The 18,160-nt window shown below is 39.2% G+C and overlaps 1 protein-coding gene across 1 annotated transcript in view; it reads right to left on the bottom strand.

The window, feature by feature from the left end:
* LOC126214864 (molybdenum cofactor sulfurase 3) overlaps positions 1–18,160 on the bottom strand; it is a 161,551-nt gene that overhangs the window by 82,961 nt on the left and 60,430 nt on the right. Inside the window, 3 exon segments of the mRNA XM_049941502.1 lie at positions 878–994; positions 3,752–4,037; positions 13,640–13,788. Coding sequence (XP_049797459.1) covers positions 878–994; positions 3,752–4,037; positions 13,640–13,788 — 552 coding nt within the window.

Genomic DNA, 18,160 nt, shown 5'->3' with positions numbered 1-18,160 from the left:
ATTATCGCTAGTGAAATATGCTTCTAAATCTTTACATTTGTCCTCTAGCCATTCCTGCTTAGCCTTTTTGCATTTTCTGTCAATCTCTTTGTTTTTGACATCTGTAGTCCCTTTTGCTGCTTTATTTGCTGCATTTCATATTTTCTCCATGCATCAGTTAAATTCAATATCTCTTGTGTTACCCCAGGATATCTACTTGGTCCTATCTTTCTACCTGTTTGATCCTCTCGCTGGCTTCACTGTTACATCTCTCACAGCTACTTAGTCCTCTTCTACTCCATTCCTTTCCCCTTTCTTGTCAATCATTCCCCAATACTCTCACTGAAACTCTCAAGCACCTCTGGTTCTTTCAGTTTATCCAGGTCTCATCTCCTTCGTTTCCTACCATTCTGCAATTTCTTCAGTTTTAATCTACTGTTCATAACCAATGAATTGTGGACAGAGGCCACATCTGTGTGTGGAAATGTCTTATAATTTAAAATATGGCTGCTGAATCTGTGTCTTAACACCATATAATCAATCTGAAACCTTCCGATGGCTCCAGGGCTCTTCCATATATACAACCTTCTTTCACAGTTCTTAAACCGAGTGTCGCCGATTATTAAAATATGCTCTCTGCAAAATTTTACCAAGTGGTTTCCTCTTCCATTCCTTTCCCCCAATCCATATTCAACTACTATTTTTCTTTCTCCTCTTTTTTTCTACTAGTAAATTCAAGTCCCCATCATAATTAAATTTTCACCTCCATTCACTATCTCCATAATTTCTTTTATCTCATCATATGTTAGAGTACTAAGTAATAAAGCTACATGCGACATAAGTTCAAGAAAAAGTATACAACAAAGTTTTGTGAAAGTTGGTAGTACTGACGTCATACCTGGAAATGTTTTCTGACATCATCTGAAGAGAGCTTGAGATGCACCTGACATGCCCCTGGATTGCAAAAGCATCCTGTCCTTAGCTGAATGTTGTGCAGATTTGCCATGTTAAGTACCTGTAACACAATAAGCGACGTGCCAATGAGAAGCTAACAGCTGTCTTACATAACATGTTTATTTGTTACAAGTGAAGAGTATGTTATATTTATGAAATCCTAGCTCTGTTATTTTAAATCTGCAAGAGCCTAGCTTCAGTCTACATTGAAGTCATGTAGAAATAATCATAAATGACTTCTGCTTTATCATCATCTCGTATGTTCCTAACAAGGAAAAAAAATGTATTTGTGTTAATAAAAAATGAAGATGCCCCAAATGTATGAAACTGCCAAAAACAAAAAACAGTGCAAATGAGTGTCTTAAAGGAAACATTACTTATTACCCAACCAATGAATAAAATTACATAAATACAGACTTTTCTGCTACTAAATACTAATCAAGACTCTACAATGGGCACATAAAAAATAAGCACGTTTTCTCAATACCAGCAAACATCTGGAAGTATATGACTACTCTGCAATTCACACTGCAGTGTTTAGCAAAATCACTTTCAGGTTATTCCACTCTCAAGTGACAAGAGGGAAAAATGAACACCTAAATCTTTCCATTTGAACTCTCATTTCTCTTATTTTATTACTACGGCCATTTCTCCCAATGTTGTAGGGAGCCAACAAAATGTTTACACATTCGAAGAAGGAAGTTGGTGATAGAAATTTCATAAAAATATCTTGCCACAATCAGAAATGCCTGTGTTTTAACGGTTGCCACTCTTAATCGTGTATCTTATCTGCCACACTCTCTCCCCTATTTCACAATAACACAAAATGAGTACTGGCCGAATAAGAAGGATGATCCATTCTTTTCATGGAATTGAGCAGAAGTCATAACGAGTAATATGCCAAGCCCATTCTTTGATAAAACTGTCCCTGTTATTAATGAGAAGTAAAACCAATACTTTTAGAAATAAAGCACAAGAAGTAGCTATAAAAGACACTTTTTATGCCCTTGATGAGTACTTTAATGAAAACATGCATTTTATTTTTGTTACTTTCTCCAACATGTTCCTCATATCAGACAGAGGACATATGCAACTATTATTATCAATGGCCGGGATCCTGAAACTGGAAGCAAAAATAAATACTGAAGTTCTTCTTCAGTAGTGCTACAGCCCTTGGTGAGCCTTGGCTTCTTCAACAATCTTCCCCCACACTTCTCGGTTATTTGCTGCTCTTTTCCACCCCTGGACTCCCATACTGGTGATATCCATTATTACCTCGTCGATCCATCTTCTTCTAGATCTCCCTTTTTGCCTAACTGAATGGATCATACCTTTCATCATTTTCTTTGGAATTCTATCCTCTGCCATTCTCTCCATGTGTCCTAGCCATCGTATTCACTGTGATTTCACAAATTTTATCATGTCCCTGCCTTGTATTAACTCTTGTAATTCAGCATTGTAGCATGTTCTCCAGCCTTCTTCCTCCCTTATTGGCCCATAGATTTTGTGTAGTATTTTCCGCTCAATGCTTCTTAGTGCATTTTTATCGTGTTCTGTCAACGTCCATACCTCTGAGCTGTATGCGATAACTGGGCAGACTAGGGAATTATATATTAGCAGTTTAGTTTTTCTTGTAACAAGGCTATTTTTGAAAAGCTGCATATTTGCAAAGTAAGCTCTGTTTCCTGCTTGTATTCTTTCCCTTATAGCCTTTCCAATACTGTTGTCATTTGTTATTAGGGCTCCCAAGTAGTTAAAAGAGGACATTCCACTGAAGCATTTCCCATTGATGTTTAGGTTTTTGGGGGTTCTTCTGGCCTCAGATTGTGACATTACTACACATTTTGTTTTGTTTTCATTTACTATGAGGCCAATTTTTAAGGCTTCTGTTTCCATTGTCTGGTATGTTTCCAGGAGTGTATTGGTGTTTCTTCCTACTATAGCAATGTCGTCGGTGTATGTACATATCTGGCTGGTTTTCATAAATATTGTACCTCTTTTGTTGATTTTATTTACTACACTATGCAGGGCTATATTGAATAGGACAGTGGAGAGACTATCCCCTTGCTTCACACCTTTATTAAAGTCAAAGCTTTCACTTGTTCTGCTAAGGACCTTTACTTTTGCTCTTGTCTCTGTCATTGTCATTCTGATCAGTCTTATTAATTTAGCACATATACCAACTTCTTTCAGTACTCTTTATAGTTCTTGCCGATTTATGCTGTCAAAGGCTTGTTTGAAATCGATGAATAGGAAATGCAGATCTATGTCATATTCAGAGAACTTTTCCATCATTTGTCTTATCACAAATATTTGATCAGTTGTTCCTTCGCCTGGTCGAAAGCCACACTGATATTCCCCTAGTGTGCCTTCTGCAGACTTCTGTATCCTTTCGTTTAATATACTTGTGAAGATCTTATAAGCTGTACTTAGGAGTGTTACACCTCTATAGTTTTCACATGCTGTTCTATCTCCTTTCTGATAAATTATTCCAATTTTCCAATTACCTGACATAGTTTCTGTTTCACATATATCTGATATTAATGCATGCAGTTCCTTTATTACAGTCTCACCACCAGTTTTTATTAATTCAGCAATTATGCTGTCTTCCCCAGGGGCTCGATTGTTGGTTTTAATCAAACTTTAGTTTTGAAACGACCACAAAATTGTGTAGCAACTGTCGCACAGTGACCTATTCAGTTTCTTTTTCCTTTTTAAATTCTACACTTTCTCGAAAACAAATTACTAAAACACTCGCACAGCAAAACTGTACACAAAAAATAATGAAAGAAACAAAATTAAGCCAATCTTCCTTCACCTCGACAAAACCGACGAATTCCCCCGTAGGCCGCAGCAGATTAAAGTTGACGACCGCTCCCTGGGTCTCGACACTGCTGTAGTCTGTGTCTCCGTACAAGACGGCCACCGGTGCTCCATTTGCATGGTGCAGGCGCAAGAGGTGGTAAAACACCCGACGGGCCAACGAGAGCGAATGGCGTGCCGCCGAGGCGCCTCCGCAGCCTCCCGGGACGAGGCGCTCCGCCGCTTCCAGGCCGTGACGCACTGCTACGATTGACAGGAATGGCAGAGTACCGTCTTCAAACCTAGTTTTTACCATAGGAATGAGAATTATCATAACCGATATTTTGAGAAAATGATGTTTAAATTAAAGAAGATTTGTTTTAGTAGTCTTCTAGGATTTTATTACCAACACTTCAAACAGATATATTTCCAGATGTTACATAAAACAAAGAAATTGTCGAGCTGTCTTAGACACCGAGAAATAATTTTCTATCCTACAACTTCCACAAACTGTAATCTCACAGTGTGGATTTCCTTGGAAAGTAGTATTGTTCTTTCTCTTTGTTAATTAAGTACAATGTAAAAGCATTTGATATCAAAAACACTTGATATCCAGAGCTGTTCACGTGTGTGTGTGTGTGTGTGTGTGTGTGTGTGTGTGTGTGTGTGTGTGTGTGTGTGTGTGTGTGTGTGGTTCTTTCTCTTTGTTAATTAAGTACAATGTAAAAGCATTTGATATCAAAAACACTTGATATCCAGAGCTGTTCACGTGTGTGTGTGTGTGTGTGTGTGTGTCATACATATGACTCATTTGGGTGTCCCCACAAATTTTCCAGGCGGAGGATGGAGGCAAAACTGTTAAATTTCCAATTTTGGCATAAATGAGTTGGTCATTTGGTGGTAAGAATTATATTTTATAGGTGACACAAAAAGCTTATAATATTTCAGTGAACTGATGGCCATTCAGTTGATATATGAATAAAAACTCTGTATTCTAGATTCTACAATCAACGGGGAGGTTGTAAATGCCCCCTGTTGTGCCTATGCTTACAGAAGAACAAGAAAAACTTGACAGTTCCCACCCATCAACTCAAACTGTATGTCCAGACACTCAACACACGAGAATAGGTATTTTAAATTAATTAAAAGGAAACAAGTTCAGGCAGATAAAATCAGGTGCACTGTAAAGGAAGTTATATAGCGCACTTGCATAGAGGTGCTATTAGTCAGCAGAAGAATTTATGAAAGACTGACTGACAACTTGAGTTGTATCAAACTTGTTGCTTATCCCACTAAGTAAATATAGCTATTTATTCCTAGAAGCTGTGCTCGATATGTGATGGTATGTGCGGGTGTCTTGTACCGGTACCTCTGGGAAAAAAAGTGTTAAAATAATGTACTAACACACCTACATTTCAAAAAAATGTTCACCGGTAGGTCACAGTACCATATCCTCTTTTTTATACAAATCAAGCGCTGTCTAGAAACATATTTTTATTGTTACGTAATTCTTTATTAGCATAAAAATTATGAGAACTACAATGTAAATTTCTGATATGTCTCTTGTATATAAACCAGTTAGTTTGTAACTGTATCTCATGAGATAAATAAACTATGAAGGTTGTACACACAAGTGTATTTACAATGTAAGTAAAGCTGACCTCAATCCAAATGCTGGTATGAACACCACAGTACTTTATTAGTCCCATGCCTTTTAGCACTGGCACGGTCGTTGTAGCTAGGCTCAATACCGTTTCTTCCAAATCCACCAGAAACAAACGCAAAATAATTTTATTTAAAAAAGCGGATAAAGTGTCACTGGAAGCCTCCCTAAGAGACAATCTCCATTCCTTCCGAACTGACTATGCAAATGTAGACGAGATGTGGCTCAAATTCAAAGATATAGTAGCAACAGCAATTGAGAGATTCATACCTCATAAACTGGTAAGAGAAGGAACTGATCCCCCATGGTACACAAAACAAGTCCGAACGCTGTTGCAGAGGCAACGGAAAAAGCATGCAAAGTTCAGAAGAACGCGAAATCCTGAAGATTGGCTAAAATTTACAGACGCGCGAAATTTGGCACAGACTTCAATGCGAGATGCCTTTAATAGGTTCCACAACGAAACATTGTCTCGAAATTTGGTAGAAAATTCGAAGAAATTCTGGTCGTATGTAAATTACACAAGCGGCAAGACGCAGTCAATACCTTCGCTGCACAGTGCCGATGGTACTGTTACCGACGACTGTGCCGCTAAAGCGGAGTTATTGAACGCAGTTTTCCGAAATTCCTTCACCAGGGAAGATGAATGGAATATTCCAGAATTTGAAACACGAACAGCTGCTAGCATGAGTTTCTTAGAAGTAGGTACCTTAGGGGTTGCGAAGCAACTCAAATCGCTTGATACGAGCAAGTCTTCAGGTCCAGATTGTATACCGATTAGGTTCTTTTCAGATTACGTCGATACAATAGCTCCCTACTTAGCACTCATATACAACCGCTCGCTCACCAATAGATCTGTACCTACAGATTGGAAAATTGTGCAGGTCGCACCAGTGTTTAAGAAGGGTATTAGGAGTAATCCATCTAACTACAGACCCATATCATTGACGTCGGTTTGCAGTAGGGTTTTGGAGCATATACTGTATTCAAACATTATGAATCACCTCGAAGGGAACAATCTATTGATACGTAATCAGCATGGTTTCAGAAAACATCGTTCTTGTGCCAGCTAGCTCTTTACTCGCACGAAGTAATGGCCGCTATCGACAGGGGATCTCAAGTTGATTCCGTATTTCTAGATTTCCGGAAAGCTTTTGACACTGTTCCTCACAAGCGACTTCTAATCAAGCTGCGGGCCTATGGGGTATCGTCTCAGTTGTGCTACTGGATTCGTGATTTCCTGTCAGGAAGGTCGCACTTCGTAGTAATAGATGGCAAATCATCGAGTAAAACTGAAGTGATATCAGGTGTTCCCCAGGGAAGTGTCCTGGGACCTCTGCTGTTCCTGATCTATATAAATGACCTGGGTGACAATCTGAGCAGTTCTCTTAGGCTGTTCGCAGATGATGCTGTAATTTACCGTCTAGTAAGGTCATCCGAAGACCAGTATCAGTTGCAAAGTGATTTAGAAAAGATTGCTGTATGGTGTGGCAGGTGGCAGTTGACACTAAATAACGAAAAGTGTGAGGTGATCCACATGAGTTCCAAAAGAAATCCATTGTAATTCGATTACTCGATAAATAGTACAATTCTCAAGGCTGTAAATTCAACTAAGTACCTGGGAGTTAAAATTACGAACAACTTGAGTTGGAAAGACCACATAGATAATATTGTGGGGAAGGCGAGCCAAAGATTGCGTTTCATTGGCAGGACACTTAGAAGATGCAACAAGTCCACTAAAGAGACAGCTTACACTACACTCGTTCGTCCTCTGTTAGAATATTGCTGCGCGGTGTGGGATCCTTACCAGGTGGGATTGACGGAGGACATCGAAAGGGTGCAAAAAAGGGCAGCTTGTTTTGTATTATCATGTAATAGGGGAGAGAGTGTGGCAGATATGATACGCGAATTGGGATGGAAGTCATTAAAGCAAAGACGTTTTTCGTCCCGGCGAGATCTATTTACGAAATTTCAGTCACCAACTTTCTCTTCCGAATGCGAAAATATTTTGTTGAGCCCAACCTACACAGGTAGGAATGATCATCAAAATAAAATAAGAGAAATCAGAGCTCGAACAGAAAGGTTTAGGTGTTCGTTTTTCCCGCGCACTGTTCGGGAGTGGAATGGTAGAGAGATAGTATGATTCTGGTTCGACGAACCCTCTGCCAAGCACTTAAATGTGAATTGCAGAGTAGTCATGTAGATGTAGATGTAGGTATTGCCTCTCTCCAAGATCTGAACTGTTGTACAAGGTCTACAGTTTAACACAGACTCCGGAACACGGCGCAATTCGGCCTCTGACATGTCGACAAACTCTGTCAGAGGTGAAAGCAGTTAGAAGTGACAATCAAAACCATAAAACTGACTGGGAATCGAACCTGAGCATTTGGATCCACATTCTGACACTTCGGCACTGATTCACATCTAGAAAATTAAAAAGAGTAAAGATGGAAGACTTAAAGCTCTCTATTGATCTTGCACAGTCATATGGTTTTTCAGTCAAGTGAGTGTCTTAATGGACATACGTATGGACGTACTAGATGCAGATGTATAAAAAAAGAGGCCAAAGAAAAACAAAGAGGACGCACAGAAATATATTTCAAATTTAATAAATAAATTAATTAATAGACAAGCATACATTCCTTAACTTTTATTGGTACTTCTCTGAAGATCCAATTTTCTGTACCAGAGTAGGCTTCCTTAGTACTGGAAAGTTCTTTTAATTTATACTGGACCATCAACAAACCTTTGACAGACTGGAGATTCAACCTGTTCCAGTCATCAATCTACTGTGTTGTAATGAGTGAAAATTTCTTTCTGCATTTGCCTTGTGTCTTGATATATTGAAAAAGTATTCTGCAAGTTGTAATGATTCTGAATGACAATCAACAGGCTTACTTTCACAAAAATACTCGGCCATAAAAAAAAAGAGAGAGAGAGCAAAAGAAAAGAGCAACAGAATGAAAATAGTTGCAAATATAATTCTATTATGGTCAACTTTGCAAAAAAGGAGGACTCCGAACAAAGAGATAAAAAGAAGGACAGATTTATCCCGACGTCTCATCACCCTACATATGTATGAACCAGCTCTTCCACTGAATGCCTTTACAATGGTTTCACTCCATTGTGTTAGTCACAAGAATGTGATTCTAACTGACACACTGATGTAGAGCACTTCTCTCTACATCACAGCATATTCTATTAAGTTTGGACCAATGCAGCTAGGGAGAAGCAAGTCTATTTAGCAAAAAGGTCACAGATGTTGTCAAGGTCAAAAGGATGTGACAGACTACCTCCATCGCCATGTTTCATTAGGTGAAAAATACGTATCAGCTAATTCTTGTGCATCTTTGGTCAGGATTATTAGATTTCAGTCTTGTGGGAGCACTTTCTTATGTTGCCTTATGGATGCAAGGAGAGCAGTTCTCCAGTCTCCTGGACATAACCTGAAATGGACATTTTGCCAAACCTATACTGTGGACCTAACTGTTATTTTTAAACAAACTTTTGATGTGTTCGGTTCCTAGTAGCTTAATTTTAAATTGGTACTGCAATGAAGAAAATCATTATGGTGGGCAAATTGGAGACTTTCAGGCACTATATAGTGACCAGTTTCTTGCTATCCAACATGGCAGGGCAAGCTGAGGTAACGAAAATGGATGAAATGCTGAGTTTGGTGTCCTGGAGGCTTTCCCATGTGGACAGATATGAGCTGGAGAGGGAAATACTGACTGCTTCTCAGACAACACACAAATAATGTACAAGTGGACGCACTTGTGACAAGACTGTACTTTACACGTTTTCTGTTTTCTGAGATAATTTCAATCAAATCAGTGAGACAGGAACACAGTTTAAGAAATTCTCTGTTTTCTAATCATTGTGACATCAGCTCTCATTCTGATAACTCTTGTACCCCTACTCGAGCCAACAGCCTTTTCATTACGGTAACACCGGTTCCCGTCACACCGCCAAAGTTAAGCGCCATCAGGCTCGGCCGGTTCTCGCACGGGTGACAGTGCGGGTCTGCTGAGTGCGGTTGGCAAGCGGGATGCATTCAGTCCTTACGAGGAACTACTGAGGAGCTACTCGATCGAGAAGTAGTAGCTATGGTCAGAAAAACTGACAACAGCTGGGAAAGCCCCTCCGTATCCACATCCAGTGGCATCTATGAGCCGAGGATAACATGGCAGTCGGTCATTGTGCCTTCAAGTCTTGTTTGAACGAAGTTTGCCTGTTTGTTTGTTTGTTTATACCCCTACTTGAGGGACAATAACCCGTTGCTGGGATACTTAACTTAAAAGGGAACTGTAACTATCGATTTACAGATGGTATGCTTAATGATATCAAGTAAGTGCACATTCACATGGTGCATGAACTTGTAAAATATTTCTCTGCTCTTTGAATTATCTCCTTTTGCTAGCTTTAAGAGATGTAACTGCCACTAAGAGCTTCTGACAGTGCCTGGTAAGTCCAGAAAAGTACATTGAGAGAAGTGTCAATATACAGTACTGTTAACGTTTCATATCTTCCGACAACTGACTGATGCAGAAAAAGTCTTAAAGGTATCCTGAGCTTGTCAGAGATCAGTCAGTGGACTCACTATGAGTAGCCATTGTACAGGGGTGGGGAGCACTGTACCAAGTATAATTCTCATTGTGAAATAAGGGCACCATTCAGCCATACACAAAAGCAATATTCAGTTTATGAATATACTAATGATAAAGTAATTGTTCGTAGCCTACTCGTGTATGCTTTCCAGAAAGTTTTGGCTCATCTGCCTGGGAATCCATCACAGCTCCAGAAGTTTAATAGTCAGTTTCTGAAGATGGTGCTGGTATGATAAGGTTATGTCTACAGTTACACCCAGTTACTTTCAGACAGTATTATACCGTAATGTGCAACTCCTGAACCTGACTGTAGGCTTGTACTTTGACCCACTATTACGGATTTATTTCTATCTTTGGTGGACGAAATTCCAGGGCTGTTTTTTGAAATGATCTTTTGAAGGTCACTGTATAGGATGTCCTCCGTGACACTAAAATCTCTTCTTTTGATGAGACTGATGTTGTGAAGTTGATGAATTTGTGAGCTGCAGTTTCTGAAAGGTCACAAATGTACGAGTTGAAGACAGCCGAAGGAGGACTGAAGTATGTGGCAAGCCACTATGGAGTTTACTGAATCTGCTATGGACATATTCTGCTTGAGTTTGCAAGAAAGCATTACTGATGAGTGTGGGTTTTTTTAAATACAGTGTCATAACAGACAAGAGATTATTGTACATTTTTCACTTTCTGCTGGACTCTATTTTCCAGAAAGGTCCTCAACAAAATACTCAAGAGTCAACAAAGAAAACAACCAAAGGCTGTAATGGCACCTTTAACAAAATGACTATAGTTTCCACTCCACAAAATTCGGCATATGCATCCTTTCTAAATAGACTTCTGAGAATCTATTTGAAAACTTTCTTTTGTTGATCAAAGGTATCGGTTGTCAAACCAGAAGCTATAGGAAAATTCATTATTTCCAGGCAATTTTTAGTGACTTTACTGTTTTTACTTATAATGTATTATGTGTTCTAATATTGTTATAAAATCTGTTCCATTACAGTCAGGCCATAGTGACATCAGGCCAAAGTCACTAAAGATATACATATTATTATTTTATATTATATATTAAATATAAGAATCTACATTTGTACTCTGCAAAACATTGTGAAGTGCATGGGAGAGGGTACATCCCACGGTACCAGTTATTAGTTTTTCCTGTTCCATTCACATATGGAACATGGCAAAAACAATTTTAAATGCCTCTGTGCATGCTGTAATTAATTTAATCTTATCCTCACAATCCCTATGGGAGTAATATTTAGGAGTTTGTAGCTTACTGCTAGAGTTATCACTGAAAGCCAGTTCTTGAAACTTTATTAATAGGCTTTCTCAGGATAATTTCTGTCTGTCTTCAAGAGTTTGCCAGTTCAGTCTCTTCAGTATCTCTGTGACACTCTCCCATTCATCAAAAATCCTGTGATCATTTATGCTGCCCTTCTCTGTATACATTCAATATCCACTGTTAGTCTTATTTGGTATCATGAAAAACCAAGACTAGAAGTCAAAGGTGAAACTTCAAGAAGAATCAAATGTGAATAAATGTACCCAACTGAGTGCTCCTAACACAGAAATATTCATGGAACATAAGCTTCAGAAAACAGATTTCTCTATCAGTAACTAAGATGATATGTGGAGAAAACAGAAAGATGTGAAAAACAGAAAAATACAGTATTGAAAAGGTCTAGTGATGGCAAATATGTAAATACATATCAAAATGTATGCACGGTAACTGTCCTCAACAAATGCTGATGTCTTTCCTCGGGAATCAGAGCAATATTGGGAGAGTCGAGAAGTTTCAGGAGACAAGGTGAGTGATACAGAAAATAATTAACCATGAGGATGAAATAGCACACAAAAATTGAGGTTGTTTAGTAAAAGGGGAGATTACAGTAAGAAGTTCATCTGGGGGAATAGAGTATTTATAATTTTTAATTTCTATGTGTTGTGAAATAGTATTATATGCTGAATAAGTTAAAACACACACACACACACACACCACCACCAACAACAACAACAACAACAACAACAACAACAATCCATTATTTCAGACAACAAGGAGCTTCTTGTGCTTCTATGGCTTGGAGTACCAAAACCTGAGGAAAGTATGAGGATAATTCAATAATTAAAGAGACAAATTGGTCTGAAAAAAAGTGTTTATTGTTACAAAACAATACTTCTTCTACTTTTCAACATAATTCCCTTGAACATTTATGCACTTGTTCCAACGGGCTACAAGCTTTTTTATTCTGGTTACAAAGAACTCTTCATCTTGATGTTTGAAGCAATTTCCCACAAACTTTTTCACACCCTCATTGTCCTGGATCCTCTTCCCACATAAAGCCTCTTTCAGTGCACCAAACAAAAGGAAATCACTAGGTGCTAACTCAGGACTGTAAGGGGGATGAGGCAGTACTTCCCAGACCATTCTGTTGATGGTTTCACGGGTTAGTTGAGCAATACAAGGACATTCATTGTATTGCTGGAGTATCACACCTCTCCTCTGAGATCCACGACGTCTCTCTCTCATTGCTCGTTTCACCTTGTTTAAAAGCAAATCTGAGTACAACTGGCTATTCATTGTACACTGCTCTTCGAGAAAATCACAAAAAACTGGACCTTCAGCATCCCAAAACACCGTCAACATTACTTTTCCTACTTATGCTTGGCTTTTGAATTTTTTCTTGACAGGTGAGTTGGTGTGCTTCTACTCCACGCTTTGTCTTTTTGATTCTGGCTCATAATAGTGAAGCCTAGTTTCATCACAAGTTAAAATTTTGTTGAGGAAGTGCTCACCTTCTCTTTCATAATGTTCCTTTAGCTCTGTGCACACTCTCAACCTCCTTTGTGGTGTAGCCACGTAAACTCTTTTGGGACCCATCTTGCACGTGTTTTGCGGTACTTCAGCTTGTTACAGATAATGTCATTAACTGTACCAATACTAACTTGAACCTTATCAACTATCATTTCCTCAATCACACAGCGGTCGGTATGAATGAAGTCAGCAATTCGACTTTCAAGTGACGGAGTTGAAACTGCAATTGGTCGGCCAGAATGGCGTTCATCAGTCACCAAGTTGTGACCATTTTTGAACTGTTCTACCCACTTGCAAAAATTTGCACCAATCATACAACCTTCATGATAAACTTTAGACATTCTACAGTACATATTCACTGGTTTTTCGCCTTCAGCAAGTAAAAAACGAATAACAGAACGTTGTTCAACTAATGTGGACATTTCAAGCGGACTCACCATCTTGAAATATATTTTTGAGGTTATAAACAAAGCAATGTCGATACATCGGCTGATCAGGGCTCATCCCAGTGATGCCAACTTAAAGCCCTAACTAACAATTTTTTCCCCACACTAACTTCTCTCTTCAATTATTGAATGACCCTCATATATGTCTGGCTGATGGAGCTCCCTAGTTTGCAACATGTCCAGTTGAAAGAGATTTTTGCAAGAGTGCTATACATCATCATACTGATAGCTGTTTAAGAAACTGTTGATATAACGAATGTCCAGTCACTGGGAGCATAGATTTAACATTAAGATGTAGATTCTAAACTCCTTCCACCAAATTAAAGTATTCCTTCGTGCGAGAATACGTTAACGAATTGTATACAGCTGTACTCACCGCTCACTGATCTCTTCTCGAGGCACGTGAAATCTCTCACTCGATAATGCAATCTGAACAGTCCCTCCTCCAAAGTAATCCCTTCTGAGGACATCAGAACTGGAATTGCGTACAAGCAGAGCACCGAGACCAGTAGGGTAACCGAACATCTGCAAACAATGAAAATAATTTTCCAAGTGCAGTGAAACTGCTGTTTACCACTATAAATGGTTATGAACACTTAATAAGACTCTTCTCTTCTCTATAACACAAATAAAATCTTTCAGTACGTAACCTCATAACATCACGGACCATTCATTTGTGAAGTACATCCATTATATGTCAGGGTTCACAGAGAAATATGATTCAGTACTACTTTACCTGGTCTCTTTGGAAATTTGGAAGGTAGGAGATGAGGTATTGGTGTAAGTGAAGCTCTGAGGGATGGTCACGAATTGTGCTCGAGTAACTCAGTCCCCACAAAAGGCAGAGGTTCCTTGTTTGAGTCCGACACACAGTCAGGGTGTATACGTGGATAAGGAAAAAAAATTCCCAGATTTTTCCCGGATTTCCCAGTTAAAAATACACTTTCACCCAGGTGGGAATACACTTTTTCTGTGTTAAGTTATTCTTCAGCACTGTAAAACTCATCAATCCTTTGAATGTTTATGGTTTTATATACAGATGTAGAATTTCACGGCACTTTTGAAAACGAAATTCGGGGGGTGGGAGGGGGGGGGGCACACGTTTTTTAAGACCTTTGATGTGCAGCTACATATTTTTGTATTACGAAGGTATAATAAACAACGCATGTCACTTTCCGAAGCATTGAAATCGAGATTATGATGCACTTTTGTAGACCAGTCATAGCTCATGTCACGTGATCTCGGCAGCTGATGCCAGCATAGGTCACGTGATATAGTCAGCCAACAGCAAGATCACTCTTCAGTTGCATGAACACACAAATAAGAAAAGTTAATGGTTTAAATTAATATACATAGCATTTGCATATAATATTGGTCTCTAAGATTAATAAGCTGGAAGAGAAGTTAAGCTTCCATATATAATGTTGATCTTTTTTGCGCGCGATACACTTTAAGATACATCACACAAATGTGCCAGTAAAATTTTTAATTGCAACGTAAATGTCTGATTTGGGCTCGAAATTCTTCTAAATGGTCGTCCTCAAAGAGTTGATTTTTAAATCAGAGTCAAACTCTTTGTGATTTAAGAAATTCATCGTACATTCTCGCACATAGTTCATATTGCGTAAAAGGAAATTTGCTTTGAATGTAACGCTTTTGAAACCACCATTCGCAATATTTTCCCGCGACCTGTTAGAAATAGGTTCATTTCATAAGTTGTAAGAGAGCTCCAGATAACAGGCGTCACCGCGCTTGCGCAGCTACGATGACGCAGAAAGCCCATATATATATTCGTATGTGTAAAACATTAAAAGATCTTACATTGTGTCATACAAGGATCAAGACATCAGAGGATATGTCAAGAGCATTGGAATTTCGTGAACCATACTAAAGTGCATAATTCGGCTTAAAATGCACACTCGTATGTAAATTTTCTTGGAGTACCAGTACTGTATTATCTCATGTTTGGTTCTTTATTATGGCATAATGCCATACGTGCACTTGAAATGCAGTGAACAGTTGAAACTAACCAATAGTGTGAAATAAAATACTTCATTTCAAATAAATTGACTGCCTCAGCAGAAAAGATTAATGGAATCTCTTTAGCAAACCAGCAAAAATAACTTCATTGTTCTGCAAGGCGATTAAGCTTGACTGTCAGAAAGGTGGAAATAATATCTGAAACGAATAACATATTTTGTCCTTCCGTAATTATTTCATTTGATAGCTCCCGGCCACAAAAATCCGTTTTGTTATCATTTAACGTGAGAGCAACAAACGAAGAGGAAACAACAAAATTACTGAACGTAAATACAGGTCACGTGGAGACGAGCCACCCCACCGCAACTCAAACTGCTCTGTGCATCAGCCCCAGATTTACTATTATTTCCCAGCCGGGACAATATTAAGTAGTAGCGCCCAGCCACACTTCTGTATACAGAAGCGGGAGAAGGTACTACTCATACATGATTCATCTGTGCATGTGCAAGAGCCAGCCCGCAACTGCTCAAACGAATGTAATTTAAACAGTTGACACATCACGCTCATCGGAGGCAATTTGTTGTTATGAAGCACTAAAGTCTTCCTAAAGCCTTTGACACACCTTGCAGTTGGCAGACACTTGTATGAGCACTGTTTTGTTGTTGTATACGGCGCATTTCCTTTGCAACTGAAGTTTTATTTATTTATTTATTTATTTATTTTTTTTTTTTTTTCATGTTTTGTTGCTGCAGTATTATTCTGCAGTAGCAGGATACAGTAATATCCTTTGTTAGAGTATTGGTTCTTACCAGTCAAAATCACAAAAATTTAACTGAAAACTAAAACAATGAAAAATTCCCAGAATTCTAAACAATTCCCGGGTTTTTTCCGGTTTTCTCCCCGATGAAAAAATTCTCAGGTATTTCCCGGTTGTCCCGGGTCGTATACACCCTGACAGTTTTACTCTGCCAGGAAGTTTCATTAGACAGATTGTTTGTCCTATATATATTCTTTCTCCTTATATAAAATTTTTAATGAAATCTGTACACACAACAACATGCTATTCCATTTTATTCCTTGCGGTCAGTTTTAACAGAAGATAGGAAATTTTTATTTACAGTTTATCGGCTTATGATTAGAATCCTACTATAGAATCTGAATTGCCAAAAACTTTATAATCCTACCTGTCGGCAGATTAAAATTACGGTATGCAAAATATTGTCCTGAAGCTACTATCCTCATAGACACAGCAGCTGGAGAGTTCTCTCTTGTGCCCTGTTTACCAATGATCCCAACCAATTTAAACAAGGCTCCAAGTCAGAAAGAGAAGGGAAAGGAAATAAACATAGAGAGGGGGAAGGAAAATGTGGACAGAGGGAGGGAGAGGAGGAGGATATGGACAGAGAGGGGGAGGAGGAGAATGACAGAGAGGGGGGAGGGGGGGGGAGGAGAGCCAGCCATTGTGGCCGAGCAGTTCTAGGCGCTCAGTCCGGAACCACGCAGCTGCTACAGTCACAGGTTCGAATCCTGCCTTGGGCACGGATGTGCATGATGTCCTTAGGTTAGTTAGGTTTATGTAGGGGACTGATGACCTCAGATGTTGAGTCCCATAGTGATTAGAGCCATTGCAACCATTTGAGGAGGAGAATGAAAGAGAGGGGGGAGGAGGAGAATGACACAGTGAGGGGGGAGGTGGTGAAAATGGACACAGAAAGGGGGAGGAGGAGGGGGAGGGTGAGGAATGGAAAAAGAGAGGAGGGCAGGAGGAGAGGGGCAGAGGGAGGGTGGATACAGAGATTCGGATATACATTCAATTCCTATACATATTTAGCAACTGCGAAGCATTTCTCGGTTGGCTAGTAATAAATTTAACTAAATTTAATAATAAATAATAAATTTCATTAACCAGTAGCATAAAAAGAGTAAACTGACTGCAAGATCAAACACCAGTGGTGTTGAGTGTATTTAATGGTTGTGCAGGTGGGCCCAAAGAAATCAGTCATCCATTATAGTTTTCAGGTAAGTATTCTGGAACTGACAGTGATTTTATCCGAGAAATTCTGCTATGCAGATGACATTGCAATAGCCACTCAGAGCAAGACATTCGAAGAGGGGGAAGCTACTCTGTCAACGGACCTTCAACTTCTTAACCAGTATTATACAAAATGGAGGCTCTGCCCTAATCCAAATAAAACTGAGGTAAGCGTATTCCACCTGAACAATCGTGAGGCAAGACAAGAGTTACAAGTAACATTCTGCAATGAGCAATTGATGCACAACAGCCATCCAAAATATCTAGGAATAACTCTAGACCAGTCACTAACCTATGAAAAACACCTAGAAATAACCAGTCAAAAGATAAAAAAATCAAAATAACATATTAAGAAAGCTGACTGGAACCTCCTAGGGAGCTCAAGCTAACACCCTGTGCACCACAGCACAATCTCTTGTTTACTCGGTGGCAGAATACTGTGGCCCAATCTGGTACAAGAGCACACACACAAAGAAAATAGGCATCCAGCTTAATACCACCGTGAGGATTGTCTCAGGAACTCTGCAATCAACTCCACTTCCCTGGCTTCATGCCCTTTGCAATATAGCTCCTCCCTCCCTCAGAAGGCAACAAGCAGCTATTTGAGACTGGAAGAAAATTAATGACCCCTCTGTCTTTGAAGATATACCTATCCGAAATATATTGGACCATCTACCGATTATCCGCCTAAAATCCAGGAAACCTATTTGGGAAGATGAAGTCCTCAAATTCCCCAAAAGGTACAACATAGCAAGGGAATGGAGGGCAATACTGGTCGCTGAATAATCACCATCCTCTCATCACTGACATTGATCCTTCGATACCGGTGGAAGGAATCCAAATGCCCAGAACTTGGTGCAGACTTAATCGTGTGAGGACTAACCA

Source organism: Schistocerca nitens, chromosome 12 (assembly GCF_023898315.1).
Source record: "Schistocerca nitens isolate TAMUIC-IGC-003100 chromosome 12, iqSchNite1.1, whole genome shotgun sequence".
Lineage (NCBI taxonomy): Eukaryota > Metazoa > Arthropoda > Insecta > Orthoptera > Acrididae > Schistocerca > Schistocerca nitens.
This window is presented reverse-complemented; position numbering and strand designations above follow the sequence as displayed.